General features: G+C 34.1%; 3 protein-coding genes across 7 annotated transcripts; 2 read left to right on the forward strand and 1 right to left on the reverse strand.

Annotated features, from left to right (window-relative positions):
- The first annotated feature begins 215 nt into the window (after nucleotides 1-215).
- Nucleotides 216-2,093, forward strand: LOC108911795 (renin receptor). Its single transcript, XM_018716817.1, has 5 exons — nucleotides 216-328; nucleotides 398-762; nucleotides 815-952; nucleotides 1,013-1,288; nucleotides 1,614-2,093. Exons 1-5 carry the CDS (start codon nucleotides 289-291, stop codon nucleotides 1,800-1,802), a joined length of 1,008 nt encoding a protein of 335 aa, XP_018572333.1. The 5' UTR covers nucleotides 216-288; the 3' UTR covers nucleotides 1,803-2,093.
- A 3,976-nt stretch (nucleotides 2,094-6,069) lies between these two features.
- Nucleotides 6,070-12,560, reverse strand: LOC108911809 (LIM and senescent cell antigen-like-containing domain protein 1). 5 transcript variants are annotated; one of them, XM_018716838.2, is made up of 7 exons: nucleotides 11,703-12,560; nucleotides 11,522-11,586; nucleotides 9,894-10,010; nucleotides 9,383-9,688; nucleotides 8,788-9,046; nucleotides 8,586-8,727; nucleotides 6,070-8,252 (listed from the first exon to the last, which is right to left on the reverse strand). In XM_018716838.2, exons 2-7 carry the CDS (start codon nucleotides 11,542-11,544, stop codon nucleotides 8,041-8,043), a joined length of 1,059 nt encoding a protein of 352 aa, XP_018572354.1. In that variant the 5' UTR covers nucleotides 11,545-11,586; nucleotides 11,703-12,560; the 3' UTR covers nucleotides 6,070-8,040. The 5 variants fall into 5 exon arrangements, with proteins under 5 accessions (XP_018572354.1, XP_023312118.1, XP_018572355.1 ...); XM_023456350.1 differs by lacking the exon at nucleotides 11,522-11,586 and having other exon boundaries at nucleotides 11,769-12,560; XM_018716839.2 differs by lacking the exon at nucleotides 11,522-11,586.
- A 261-nt stretch (nucleotides 12,561-12,821) lies between these two features.
- On the forward strand, nucleotides 12,822-13,939 carry LOC108911810 (transmembrane emp24 domain-containing protein 7). The gene is made up of 3 exons (XM_018716842.1): nucleotides 12,822-13,101; nucleotides 13,158-13,403; nucleotides 13,459-13,939. The coding sequence occupies exons 1-3, from the start codon at nucleotides 12,952-12,954 to the stop codon at nucleotides 13,693-13,695; spliced, it is 633 nt and encodes a 210-aa protein (XP_018572358.1). The 5' UTR covers nucleotides 12,822-12,951; the 3' UTR covers nucleotides 13,696-13,939.
- Nucleotides 13,940-14,556: the final 617 nt, after the last annotated feature.

Here is a 14,556-nt window from a genome sequence, read left to right on the forward strand (position 1 = left end):
TAGATTAGTGTAAATTCATTAAATTCAGTTAAAATATTGAAGGTATAAATAAATGTGTTTGGACGTTTATCCTTAATTAACACTAGAATTTAGTTCTAAGATTTGATGACGTCATCATTTAAAATTAACATCTCGAAAAATGGCCTTTTCTGGAAAACTTATTTTAGCATTGGTAACACTGAGTCCCCTCCCATTTTTTGACATTCAGATTAGCCATTGGCAACCCTGCATGTCATATGATTTTGTAGTAGTTTGTCACGGGTTAGAATTATTGAGAGTTTTCACAAAATGTTGGAGTTATTGATCAGCCTTCTTTTTATATCGTCAGGTAAGAATTTTTCAGAGACATAGGAAACAGCAATTAGGAGAAATTTTTAACTCTATTATTTGCCTTTAGCGTATGGGGCTGGCGAGTTCTCTGTATTGCACAGCCCAGAAAGTCTTACATTCAAAGGCCACGATCACGTGAGGGAAAGCACCCTCAAGGAAGTGTATTCTGCAGCACTAGGCTTCTCAACAGAGCACTACTCCAACTGGCAGGGACTGTATATCGAAAATCCCTTTGACCTTCCCGAGGCAATTGTAACGGTAAGTGTGGACGGTGTAGCTGATATCGGACAACAAACTGGACATCACTACCCCCTTAGAACTGATGAGGAAGAAGTTGAAATATATCAGTCTTTGGAAAGGAGGATTTCTGAACGGTTCCCGGAACAGAACACCAATTTGGTTAGGATAGATCTTTCCAACGGTTTAGACGAGGTAAGTTGTTGTGAGTAATAAGCAAGTCTGAAATAACTTGCATTGATTTTAGGTGAAGAAGTATGCAATATTCGAGGAAATCAGGAGTGAAAACCCTAAGCACGTCAGTCACAAATCCTTAAAATTGGACGTTGATGAAGATCGGCAGTTTTTGAAGGAAATAACTTTGCTTCGTGAGATCACACGAAAGGTGCGTTTTAAATATTTACATAGCTCGATAAAGTTTTGTTTTTATTCTTTATTACCATAGATTGAGCAAGGTGTTGTCAAGCAAGACCATGTACCCGACGTCTTCTGGTTTAGGGTGTCGGCACTCCACCCTCTTTCTGACTTGCATGGAGAGAATTCTACGGAAACTACCGAAGCCAAGCAATTGCTGAATGAGGCCATTCTCAGATTGAAGGATGCTTTTGTGAAAGCATATGATGACAAAGCCCTTGTAAATGTCATTACCAGCGATGCCAGTCATACCAGAAGGACTAGGAGCATCTTACAAATTAGTGCTAAGGCAGACGAAGAGACTGATGTAAGTACAAAAATTTTAAAAAAAATTAGAGCAATTTAATTTTCCAAATCAAATGTACGGCTTTTAATTTCAATAAAAATATGTTTGGTTTCATGGTTTTAAAGCAATTCTTCAAAAATTCCTTGTTTTGAGCTCAACTAGGTACGAAATTGCTGTGGTTTTTAATCAGTTTTGGCATGGAAACCGGTACGGCGACCCAAGTTATAAACAGTTTACTTTAAAGTTCCCATCGACCGAAACCCAAATAATTGTGATTTTTCTCTGGGTTGATAGAATAGAAAAACTTTGACCAATGAAAACTATAAACTTTGAACTTATATTGCAGAAGGTAAAATACAACTTAGCCAGCTACTACAGCAAAGACTACCCCGTAATCTTCAACATTATCCTCTGGTTCGGCATCGCCATGTTGTTCTCGCTCATCGCCATTTGTCTAGCCATCGGGAACATGGACCCAGGCAGAGACTCCATAATCTACCGTATGACAAGCACCAGAATGAAGAAAGACAATTAAATTCTTCAACGGATAGTAAATGTCCCAAGTTTCGATGTAAAAACTATAAAAAAGAACATCATTTCGTGTAATTTGTCTAATTTGCCACCCACCATATTTACACCGTACAGATTTTCCTTGTACGACCAACACTTGAAGTATTTTAGTAGTTTATAGGATGTACATATCGCTTCGTCGGAAGTATTGTTTTCGTTGTAAATTCTTATTAAGTGTAATTTATTGTAGGTGTTGGTTTACGTAGCGTATAAATATTACATTCCCTGTGATGACACAATAAATAATTAAAGTACATGTTTTTTTTTTTATTGTATTACAGAAAATGGTTGAGACAAAACAGCGTTTAAATATTTTCATGGGTTTTCTCAAAAAGCTTTAGGAAAAATCTGGAAAAATTCGGGTAGATTATAACGGTGCTAACCAAGCCAAAACTGCATTCTCCAACTGAACCAGTTTTCCAGATCTTCGATTGTTTTTCTCGACGGAAGCACTTGCACAAAAATCGATTTTCATAGCGTGTTTAATGACCCCAGATACATACGTAACCGCCTTTAGATGAATACTTTTAATTTTTTTTAATTTTCATGCTATTAGAAATACTTTATTTATACTTACTAAACGAAAAATTGCTTGGGCAATTTTTCGTTTAGTGAAGTGGAACGCTCACTGGTGTCGATTGACCAATGAAGCTGCATTAAATAGTTCAAAATTTTCATTCCGTCGTCTAATGGCCAGAAACTGCACTAAACTGGTGCAAAGTTGGTGCTGGATGTCCTACCAACAGCCCATATTTAAATCCATTCAAATTCTATGTAAGGAGCATGTAGGCCAACTAATAGAGCAAAAATAGAGGCTCTAGCAAATTTCCTTTTGAAAAATGCTTAGTAAATAAAAACCCAAGTGATTTCCCCAGCAGTAATGAACATTTTTTTTAAATTATAAAAACTGCAAAATCGACATTTTTTTTTTATAATACCTCGAAAAATAATGATAGAATCGTCTTACTCTCATTAGGACTTTTGTAGAGAATAAAAAAACCGATAAAATGTTTTTTTGTGAGTCCCGATTGATATTTTACAGAGAAAATCCAGAAAACACTCTAAAGACCTTTTTTTAAAAAATTCATAACTGTCAAATATGAAGCTGGAAAAGCAATCTTGCGGAAAATGACAGCCCGCTTCCCCCCCCCCCAATACCGCTACAACGACTGGTTCGAGTATATTTTCAATCGGTTCGGGCGACTTTCAAGGACATTTTTAGCATATTTCCCATCACCCAGGCGAAAATCCGAGCTATACAAATTGGAAATTTTGTCATCTACTTTCAGATGCCGTTTTCAGAACTTAAATCAAACCATTTTTGATAAATCGCCACTCTATGCAAAAAAAGATCCTATTTGTTTATAATGCAATTGTGAAAGATTAATAATTTTTCCAGCTTCAAATTTGATAGTTATGAATTTTTGAAAAAAGGTCTATTTTAAAGGTTTTTTTTGGATTTTCTCTGAAAAAAATGAACCGATCAGATCGCACAAAAAACCATTTCATAGATTTTATTCTCTACAAAAGTCCTATTAGCTCAGTATATGACGGTTTTTAGGTCAGAATTCTTGACACATGCACCAATTGACGTGAAATTTTAACAGTAAGTAGAAAATTGCTCAAGAAACAAAAGTTACATAGTGTCAATGCGTGCTTTCACCCTGGGTGTGAATGCCACCCCTTCTCGGGGGTGGCAATGAAGGCACCCATTTTAATCGCAAAATCAATAGAGGGATGAATTCTAAGCAAAACTAACGTTTTTTCCAAAAATTAATATTTTTCGAGTTATTTGCGATTGAAAATGTTGATTTTTCATCTAAAAAGTGCATGTTTTTAACCATTTTTGATAAATAACTCGAAAACCTTGCGTTTTATCGAAAAACCCATATAAAGCAAAAATAAAGCTTTTGAAATAACGAATCGATTCATTCTTTGTTGATTTACCGTAGATGTAATAATAACCGAGTTATCACTCTCTAAAAGTGATTGTTTATTTTTCAGAAAGTAAAATTGAACCTTTTACCATAAAATAATGGTGAAAGAACTAATTTTTCGAAGAAAATGAATATAACCTCTTTTAAAGTGCTTGGATAGACCTTTAAAATACTTTTTGAAAAAAATTCGTTGCTTAAAAACTCGCGGACTTGTGATGAAAATAAAATGGTCATCTCATATTTTGGGAGAAAAAATCAACAATAAAATCTATGGCTGAACCATAAAAATAGAAACTAAGCGTAATCCATGTACAGTTGACTTTATTTAGGTACTAATAATAGGCCCTGCAAGTTTGACCAGTTAAATTTAAAAAAGTTTTAAATAATGAAAAAATTTCCTTTTTTTCGAAATAACAAAAACTAAACAAGATACGTGAAAATACAAGAGTTCAAAATTAAAGGTCTTTTTTTTTATAATATTTTTGCTCTTTCAATTTTTCTGTAAAGCAAAAATTAACTGAGATATTACGTTTTTTAGTTTACATTTGTGTGCAAGGACCACCTTTGAGCCCTTAAAACCTAAAAATTTCGAAAACGAAAAGTTCAAGACCCTTCAACTATAAAGGTTGATTTGTAGCTCTTGCAATTCCCTGCAAATTGCTTTTTGGAGCGATGAAGAATATTAAAAATTAATAGTTATCGTGAAAAAACGAATTGTACTGTTCAGTGAAAATTATCTTATCCTGTAAATGTTTACATTTGTTCTGGAGCACTTGTGGTTCGAGTCCTTCGTTAAGGCTACTAACAAGAAAACGGCTGTGAATCTGTCATCTCTTGTCACCACAGTTGATGCTCTGGACCAACACATTAAGAGAGTTTTTTTACAAACTCAGGTGTGGCTTGGTAATGATAGCATTAATCCAACTGATTGGGGATGGATTAAAAATGAAAATTCTCTCCAGCCTATCAAAATGTTCAACCAGCCTGCACCCGAAGAACTTTTAAAAATGATATTTTGCAATTGCAAAAAAGGATGCGGTGCGACTTGCAGTTGCCACAAATTTGGACATTATTGTAATGCGACATGCGGAACATGTTCTGGGAACAGTTGCCAAAATTGTCCTCCACGGACCAAACAGAGGAAGTCGACAGTGATGATAGTTCTTTAGATATGTAAATTTTTGATAAAGTATAATTGTATAATACACAAATAATTTTTATTTTTCCTTTCACTAATGACGTTGCAATGAATCATCAGTAATATTATAAACAGTGACGAGTCTTTCATTCATTATAAATGCTATGAAGATGTGAAAAATTTGTTTGCTTTATTTTCTGCAATAAGGGTGGTTTTTAAGGGTTGAAATGTTGCAATAAATCATGTATTATTTCATAAACAGTAAAAAATATTCAATTCTTCGCTATCGCTCCGTCAAAACATTTCAGAGTCGCGAAAACTAATTTTTTTTTTTTACATAAAGGGTTGAAATGTTGCTACAAATAAAAAATTATTATTCAAATCAAAACATAAAAGAATGCTTATTCTATTGACATTACACTTAAATCTATGGTTTTTACGTTTTTTGCAAGAAGGGGTAGTTTTCAACCCCCTAAAAACAATAAGCACACATTAAGGATATGTAACTTTTGTAAAAGAGGGTGAAATGAGTTTACTCACCAATTTTCATGAAAATCGGTGCGTGTGTCAAGAATTCGGAGGTAATACCCTATTTTTACCGTTGTATACTGGACTATATTGTGAGTAAGATGATTCCATCATTATTTTTCGAGATCTGTATTATAAAAAAGCCAAAAATGACATTTTTTTGTAGTTTTTTTTGTTTAAAAAAATTGTTTACGACTGCTGGGGAAATCACTTTGGTTTTTATTTACCAAGTACTTTTCAAATGGTAATACATGAAATTTGCTGTAATATTTAACTGTGCCAAAAAATTTCTATTGGTTGGCCTAATGGTTGAAAGGGTCACAAAGTCCAGAGATCCAAACGTCGTGTCATTGAAAGCCACTATTAAAGTGACAATCGCCGATATGAACCATGCTGTAAAGCGGGCCCGTAAACTTTTCAGACTGAGATTGGAGATGGTCATTCAAACATGTGGGGGATATATTGAGTGTTCCGTATAACCCTACAAACAATTTTGTCAAAAAATGTAAAAATTCCCAAAGTATGTGATCACTCACCAACGAGCAAAAAAAAAATAACTATGACATTTTCTATTTGTTTACACTCGTTTACGAATATTTTATGGAAACAGCATGACATTGGATCAAATAATTTATTAATATACATTAATATTTATTAAATCACATAATGATTAGAATATTTTTGCTAATTATTTGTTGTAGTTATATAAAAAAAAATTAAAATTCACATAAACATCAGAATGAGGAATACAATTGATCGAACAAACTCACAAGATATAACGATGTTCATTACAAATTCACGCAAAAAATAAAAAGGAAAAAAATTAGTTATTTTAAAATAAATAACGAGGACTTGCATACAAATTTTGAGTTCACATTTCTATTTTAAACTACGACAATCGTCAATTCTGCTGCTTACGATACAATTAAAAAACACTGAATTATAAATACACTAAAATAGAATTAAGGCACTGTTCTACCACAATATTTACTGCGATTATTATCATCGTGGCTCTCTTAACTACTCCCTAAAGCATTTTATATAGATATTACTTCGTTTCCTTGAAGAAACTAAAACTTATAAAACTTAATGATTGTACTACACACAATTCTTTAAACCTCGCCGTGACGGTAAGGTTTACATAAGGAGATAAATCAACGAGAAGGAAACTATACGGGTAAGTAAAGTACGATATATAAGCTAAATTTAAAGTTGAGACCTATGAAACCTCACCGAACCTCGTAGGTTCGGGTTATCTCGGTATCGCGAAAGGAATTTCTGCCGTCTTGGGTTCATATTTTATCGTAAAACGATCGGAGTGGAGAAAGTATTAAGTTATTCTATTATTACTAGGGCTTATGTTACAGGCGAGTACAAAGTGTAAAATTATATACATCTTTCAAAAGTTTGTCTAATTAGCTCTTTCTATGTGCAGAAGGTGAACTAAAGGCCTGGTCAAACTTTAATGAACAAAAAAAAATATCGTATATACGAAATTGATCGAGTGGTACTCACTTTGGTTCGTATTTATGAAAAATAATCAAGATTGTTAAACATCTAAAAACCACACACTGAAACTAAAAGTGAGGTTATGTAATAAAAATATCCAGTATGGCAGCTGTAAGGGTCGATTTCTTCTGTGCATGTGATTTTCCACGGCTTTTACAATCATAATCTCCAGTTGAACAAGACCGTTTCATTAAATGACGTTATAATTATTTATTTGCCACATTTTAAGCAATTTTTTTCATTTAATTAGTGTAAAAGGGAAATCGCAAAGAATATTTTATTACTCTTCCCTCACAAAGTAGGTCAGGGAAACGTTTAATGCAGTTATGAAAAGCTTGGTCTGAACACCAAATGTTGAAATTTTTTTAGACCGTCTAAATGAAATGCGAGCTTTGGTCTAATATTTTAATAACTATTCCTCGTTAAAAAAAAATTTGATGTTTTGAATGAAAATGTATTTTCAGGATAAGTTTGCAGGATTTTTTTCCGATAATAATTTGTTACGTAGAATCCATCATCAAAGTTTATCCAAGTAATTTAGTTGCGCCCTATAAAAAAAGCAAGCGAATGTCTTTCTAGCGAGTGGAGCAAAAATGAAGTTCCGATAAAGCAAAATGGAAAACTTTAACACCATAAATAGAGGCATTTTCTATCCTTTTCCTCCAAAATTGTGTTTCTTGCCCCACTGATATTACATCGAATTAAAAAATTAGTCTACGACGAATAAACATGAATGATCTATAAAAATATTTATCTAGTGGAAGCTAAAATATTAAGAAAGCAAGCGATTAAAAAGTACTAACATCTAATTTTAGAATCAATAAAGGCAGTGATATTTTAAACATATAGTCTGTTTCAGAGAAATAAGATACAAATCACCAAAGAAAATACATAGAAACTATTTTATTACGCTTAATATTTAATTTGGCGACGAATTTATCGCTACGAAGCGGTACCAAAACTTTTAACTTCTATACTTCTTGTTACCTGAAACGAACTATAGTACGAGGAAAAAATCTAAAGTAAAAAAAGTGGTCGGGACATCATTAAAGAACATCTGCGTCTCCGTCGGCCCTAAAACCCACACTAATTTAGGAAGACACGGGTGTACCGGCCTTTTTGGGTGTGGCCTCGTGCTGGCGCCTCAGACGTCTGCGGAACTCGCCAGGGAACTTCTCGTAGCACTTCTTGCAGACCGGTTTCAGATCGCACTCGTAAAACTTGGTCTTCTGGTTCATTTTCTGGTCGCAGATCGAACAGGCGAAATGATGAACGCACCAAGCCTTGTTCAAGGCGGTAAACACTGAATGGGAGAAATAATTGATAAAAACATTCGTAGTGGGAACAAACAAAAGCTGTTTGTTTTCACTGCCACTAACGAACAAAATGCAGTCAGGAACAACAAATGCTCCTGTGAAGAGAAAAATGGGAGCGTTTTTTCCGAGAACAATGTCGAGGTTATGGCATTTTTCCAAAAAAAAATAAAATTTATCAATAAATATTACAAAAATAATGAAGTTTTGAAAAAAATTCACTTAATAGGCTCAATTTTTGAATCTCCAATTTAAAAATTTTAAAAAATCTATTTCGATACGTATTACTTCAATACAAGGCACAAATTATAATAACAACTTACCGTCGCCAGAAATGACCTGGTTGCAAACGAAACAAAGATTCCCGAACAATTGGTGGTAATGCGTCTCGCAGTAGGCCAAGCCTTTCTTCTCGTAATGGCGGTGTCCGAAGAACGGTTTCTCGCATTTGGCACAAGCAAAATGCTACAAAACTCAGTAAATCAATACCAAACAACCTAACTATACCCCGTTTACAATTTTTACCTCAACATGCCAGTGTTTACCGAGAGCCGTAACCACCCTCTCCTCGATGGGTCGACGGCAAGCCCCGCAGATGGGTATTCCCATCTTGTCGTGGCAACGCAGACAGTACAACTCGTTCATGTCGTTCTTGGCGTAGCCGGAGCGGTTCCTGACCTCCCTAGCATTGCTGTCGAGTTCGACGCCGCAAGCGGTGCAGTTGAAATGGTAAGGGTGGTACACCTCGCCGCGGAACTTCAATGGCTGGTCATCGATCATCGCACTAAGGACAAGTTGTAACTCTGTAGTAATAGGTAACCAAATAGGTTTATCATGTGCTACGTCTTTGTTGTAGTGTGCCACTACGTTTTAGATACTGGTAGTGCTATTCCTTATTCCCAATAAGGACCGCAACAAAAATTGTTGGCAACAAGCACAAGAAGAATTATCAATCACACAAAAAAACCGCAATAATTTTATCAACAAATTCTAGTTAAAGTCGAGGTTTCTCTTGCAACAGAATTATTAATTTTCTTAATACTTATCGTAGACCAATTATTTTTTTTAATTGAACAAAAAAGCCACTTTACAAATATTATTATTGATAATTAGTACTTACTGGCACTTGTGACAAACGTATTTCCCCAATCCTCTCGCTTTCACCTTGGCATTGCACTCGTGGCAAAGTGCTCTCCCTCCATTCTTAATAAAACCCGTGTCTGCCAATTCCACACTGCACTCCTCACATCGGAAACAGCGTGGGTGCCAGCTGGCGTTCATCGCTTTGATGACACGTCCGATGATGAACTCGCCACATTTGTTGCAGCAAGGGGCGAAGAGCACATGGAAGTCGTGCTCGCAGTATTTACGACCGTCAAATTCGTAGAATACCCCATCACGGAACTGACGGAAGCACTGGGCGCAACTGAAATAAATAAAAATACGATTCATTTGGCTGAAGGGCCATTTGGTTTATCTAATACATATGTTATTATTTGATTATTTATATATATTTTTTTAAATGTTTCATATCACGTGTTTGGTGCCTCAATGAAAGTATAAAAAATCTTGAACAAGTTCAAGGCACATCAAAATTTCTTATAGAAATTCTCGAAATAAATAACACTTACACAAAACATTGTTGATGCCATAACTGACCAGTGGAATTGACGATTTTCTCCTGAGGCTCAAATCCTTCTCCACACTTCGAACAAATCATATTGTCACGAGACATGTTGGCAGTCAAACTGTAAAAAAATTTGTCAAATAAGCAGACGGTCCTTGCTACGAGCTTTTCGCCGATTAGTGATTATTACAACACCGAAATGAATGGATAGCCCAGTTATACAATTGTAGTTCTAATGATTAGAGCTCTACGTGTACCTTGTGATTGTAGTTATAGAAAATAACTCTAACGGAGGCTTCTTAACGGGGCTCAATTGCAGAGGCACGTTATCATACTCGTCATACTTATAATAAGACATATTTAGCTCCTCCTTGGACTGTGCACGTCTTTGGAGCAGAGTGCTCTGGGTGATTTTCCCGATTTCTGGAATTACGGGAGACTTATCTTTAAGTCCACGCATATTCATGGTTTAAACCTTTACCTAACTGAACACAGCAATTTCAACTATGACTCGTGCTTATTATTTGTTTGGCGACACAGTGAAATATGTATAAATAATCTCATAAAACTAAATAGTCGTATGACTGGGAATAGAATTACTCAGATCGTACTTATCAATAAAGCAAACACCTTTATCACTGTTATCTCCATGTATTGAGATCACAGTACCTGAAGCAAACTGGGTGTGTTACTATTATTACATTGTTAAATGGTTATTAGCTAGGGTAGTCTAGTGTAAACGTTTTAGTGAATACTGTAAACAGATGTTTAATCATTCGTTGTTTATGTACCTCCCAATAGTTTGGTATGTTTTTCGCAGTTTTGGCCATTTTTACTGCCAAAATGAATTCAGTTTACATAAATATTGTGTATATTAATAAGTTTTATGTGTCAACTGAATCACTTACAGGGTGAATAGTAAAAAAGTACATATAACAAATAAATGAATCAAATCAGTTAATATCCACATTTTAAGATTATCTAGTTTGACAAAAAAATTTACAAAATTCCTCAATTATAATATTAAATCATTCTTTATAACGATTAAGTTTCTTTGCATTTTTTTTTACAAAAAGAAATACGGTAGACATTAATTTAAAAAAAAATAAAATCAATCAAAAGTACCTGCATATTTCGAGTCATTTTTTTGTTAAAGTCTTCTGGCATTGTAACTTCAGATTAAATAACTTCAACATGAAGTACAAAACTGATTGATTTATTAATATTCTAAAATTAACCCACATCCCAACTTCCTCTTCCTGAAGATAACGTGATTAAACATTAAATAATTTGTATAAAATTAATCTAATTATCATAACTTGTATTTTAGTGTAACAATATTTTTCATAGCAGCAGATTTAAATGGGTTTTCCAGCAAAGTCTACAAGTAAAAAGAAGACGAATAAAAACGAGCTTATCGATATATTATAGAACTGGTAGAAGCTATTCCACCTAGACTATGATGTTCTACAAAGTTAATATGAAGTAATAATTAGCAAATAATAAGGGCATTTAAAGAAGGCCAGTGTGAGTTACAGAAAGAATATAAGGGACCTAGAATATAAGCTACGATTAACTGTAAGCATGACAGTGAACGATACCATGATACGAATATAGCAGTTTCATGCTTACCCTGGCATAGGTGTCGGCGACATTTTAAAGATTCCTCGTACCAAAAAGAAAAGTAAAGTAGGAAACTGAAAACAAATAATTCCGCCATTTACTGTGGAATTTCTGCACTGGCTTTTTTCTCCAAGTTGAGAATGCTTAACACTTAATCTGAAGGCATATATGACTTTTTGAGAATACTCACCCGATTCCCGTGGGAAAAATACACAAATATGGTAAAGCAATTAATAATTAGGAAATGTTAACACACCCATATATTTTACTGGTCACTTGTCATTTTCCTGTAACCTCATCTTATGTTCTTTCGCTGCACTGGGAGCTTTGTTTCTTTTTAACACAAGGTAGAAGATGAGGAAAAGAATACCTTTTAAGTGATCTAACCGATCTGACCTATTTAAAAAATGAATTTTGTTTTCAAAACAAGTTGTCCGACAACCAATAGCAGCCAATATGCCCATTTAAAGAACAAGAAACGGATGTGCAATTTTGCAAGAGCGGTACTTTTAAGATATGTGCTGGTTTATATCCTTTTAATGCATACAAGAATGCAACATTGCAAACACGCTGAATAAAATTTAAAAAAAGGACATGCTGGGCTGCAAATAATCGACTTTCTTTTTTAAATATACCAGTGCGTCCATAAGCATACGTGAGATGCCAAGAATACATCAATATTATTTATTACAAAAAATTGGTTATATAAAAAACTAATACATTTACACAAATATTAATAGAGACATTATTAATAGATAGTACATGGGCGTTCTTTGGGGAGGGCTTTTGCATATCAAATCAGAAAGTTTTATTGTTTTTTATTAGTTTTTACTGCTTTTGAATATCCTTGCACCTTTAGCAAGTTGGTCAAATCGGAAAATTTTTATTAATTTTTGTAATATACTTTACATTTACCTTTGCCTATTAAAGTTTTCTTCCTAACAAGTTTTTCTGCAAACGTTCTTTAATATCAATATAAAAAATAATTTTATTTGTATTACAAATGTTACAAAATACATATTTGAACAAATTTCAGTATCGCTGATTTTAAGATTGTAAATTAAAAAAAAAAGGAATGAATCGTAGGTAGTGTTAATTATTATTAGATTTGCATCACGGCAATATAAATATGTGACGATCTATTACATTATGACATCAGAATTTTAAACTGGTTTACGATGCAATTTCGTAAAAAATTGCTTAAGCTTAAATAACGTTTCGGTTTTTAATTACTTTTATCCAATGAGATTTCGGTTAAACGGAGCAGATTCCACATCACAACATAGGTTATGTCAAAGACGTCACAATTTATAAAGGCAAAATCCACATAATTCTATGTAATCATTTTCTTAAGAAGTTAACACCGATATGTCCTTAGTTATTCTCTGAAACTAGTCGAAATTTGTAAGGAAGAGGTTGTTAGAAATAGGATAACGACAATGGTTTATAGGTGTTGGGTATTTATTTTATTATTAGGCTTGATAAAACGGTACTCGGCTACCGAATTAACTTTCGAACTACCCGACAGTGCCAAAGAATGTTTCTATGAGGAAGTTAAGAAAAACACGAGCTGTACCTTAGAATTTCAAGTGAGTTCATTTTAATTGAATATTCAACAGATTTATAACTATCTTTTGGTGTTCAGGTGGTGACGGGTGGCCAGTACGATGTAGACATATCCTTAGAAGATCCCAAGGGCCAGGTGTTATATAAACAAGTCAAAATGCAGTTCGACTCGCACACCTTCGTTGCCCAAACGACGGGTATATATAAGGTTTGCTTTAGTAACCAATTCTCTACATTCTCGCACAAACTTGTCTATATGGATTTCCAAGTTGGGGATGAGATGCCACTGCCTGGAATGGGAGAACACGCAACCGTAATGACACAGGTAAGCGCCTCGATTTGAGTATGTACCACTTAATAACATCTCGTTTGGTTTCAAGTTGGAGGCATCAGCGCAGGATATTCACAAATCACTCAACACAATCCTAGACTACCAGACGCATCACCGTCTTAGGGAAGCGCAAGGAAGGAAGCGTGCCGAGGACCTTAACGAAAGAGTGTTGTGGTGGTCGATAATGGAGACTTTAGCAGTTATAATGATCGGCATCGGCCAAGTGTTTGTCCTCAAGAACTTTTTTACTGAGAAAAAACCGTTCGGTTACACACAAATGAAATAAGTCTGTACATATTTAATTTAATTATTTTTGTGACTCGTGGAACTTTTCAAAATTTGTGACTGTAAGGGGTTTGTTTAAACGGGTGTCCTCATTCCACTTATTTGTTGTTTTTTTAGTTGTAAATTTTTGAGTTTGTATAATTACAATTATTTGATTGTTTTCATATAAGTGGGCAATTGTAGTTTAGTACAATTGTGATGTAAAAGAACGTCTGGATTAAAATATTTTTTAATGGAAAACTGCACGTTTTGGCATTATTTTTCATATGACCTCTAGTCTGCATCGAGCAGAAATTGGAAACGCATACCTTTGTTTTGAATAATTGATAATTAAACTGACGTTTTATCAATTATAATTTTTAGCAACCAATAGTATCGACACCTTTTCTTTCAATTGTAAATACATAATGTTTAGTTCTTATTAAATACAGAAAACATAAATTTATTAAAGAGGGACTTTTTATTTCGACTGCCAATGATTGGGAATCCCCAAAACAGAAAAATTAGTTTCTTAAGATACAATTCTATAGTTAGAACAACTAGTTTCCGTAGCAGCTTAATTATTAGTAAATTATATTTTGAAATTTATTAATTACTGGGCGTGATTTTATTGTTGGAAAGTCTTGGGAATGATAATACAAGCGGCGTCTCATCTTCCATTTATTTATCCCATTTTTGCAAAAAAGGCCCAAATTTAATTTTTTTTAACTAGAAGATACTTGGTGTTCCTTCGAAGAAAATGAGCCCAAAAAGAATGTTTTAGTCACAACCCTGCCCCCGGAATAGTCATTTGAAAATGGGCCTTTTTTTGCAAAAATGGGATAAATGGAATTTTGCAAAAAGTATTTGAGCGATTGATCTT

This window comes from Anoplophora glabripennis, unplaced genomic scaffold (assembly GCF_000390285.2).
Source record: "Anoplophora glabripennis isolate ALB-LARVAE unplaced genomic scaffold, Agla_2.0 scaffold508, whole genome shotgun sequence".
NCBI classification, from domain to species: Eukaryota; Metazoa; Arthropoda; class Insecta; order Coleoptera; family Cerambycidae; genus Anoplophora; species Anoplophora glabripennis.

Coding starts and splice junctions, on each gene's coding strand:
- LOC108911795 (XM_018716817.1), top strand. CDS start 289: ATGTTGGAGTTATTGATCAGCCTTCTTTTTATATCGTCAG. Junction 329..397: donor CCTTCTTTTTATATCGTCAG/GTAAGAATTTTT, acceptor ATTTGCCTTTAG/CGTATGGGGCTGGCGAGTTC. Junction 953..1,012: donor TTCGTGAGATCACACGAAAG/GTGCGTTTTAAA, acceptor TTATTACCATAG/ATTGAGCAAGGTGTTGTCAA.
- LOC108911809 (XM_018716837.2), bottom strand. CDS start 10,355: ATGAATATGCGTGGACTTAAAGATAAGTCTCCCGTAATTCCAGAAATC. Junction 9,047..9,382: donor TACGTTTGTCACAAGTGCCA/GTAAGTACTAAT, acceptor ACTTGTCCTTAG/TGCGATGATCGATGACCAGC. Junction 8,253..8,585: donor CCAGGTCATTTCTGGCGACG/GTAAGTTGTTAT, acceptor TCTCCCATTCAG/TGTTTACCGCCTTGAACAAG.
- LOC108911810 (XM_018716842.1), top strand. CDS start 12,952: ATGGTTTATAGGTGTTGGGTATTTATTTTATTATTAGGCTTGATAAAA. Junction 13,102..13,157: donor GCTGTACCTTAGAATTTCAA/GTGAGTTCATTT, acceptor TTTGGTGTTCAG/GTGGTGACGGGTGGCCAGTA. Junction 13,404..13,458: donor ACGCAACCGTAATGACACAG/GTAAGCGCCTCG, acceptor TTTGGTTTCAAG/TTGGAGGCATCAGCGCAGGA.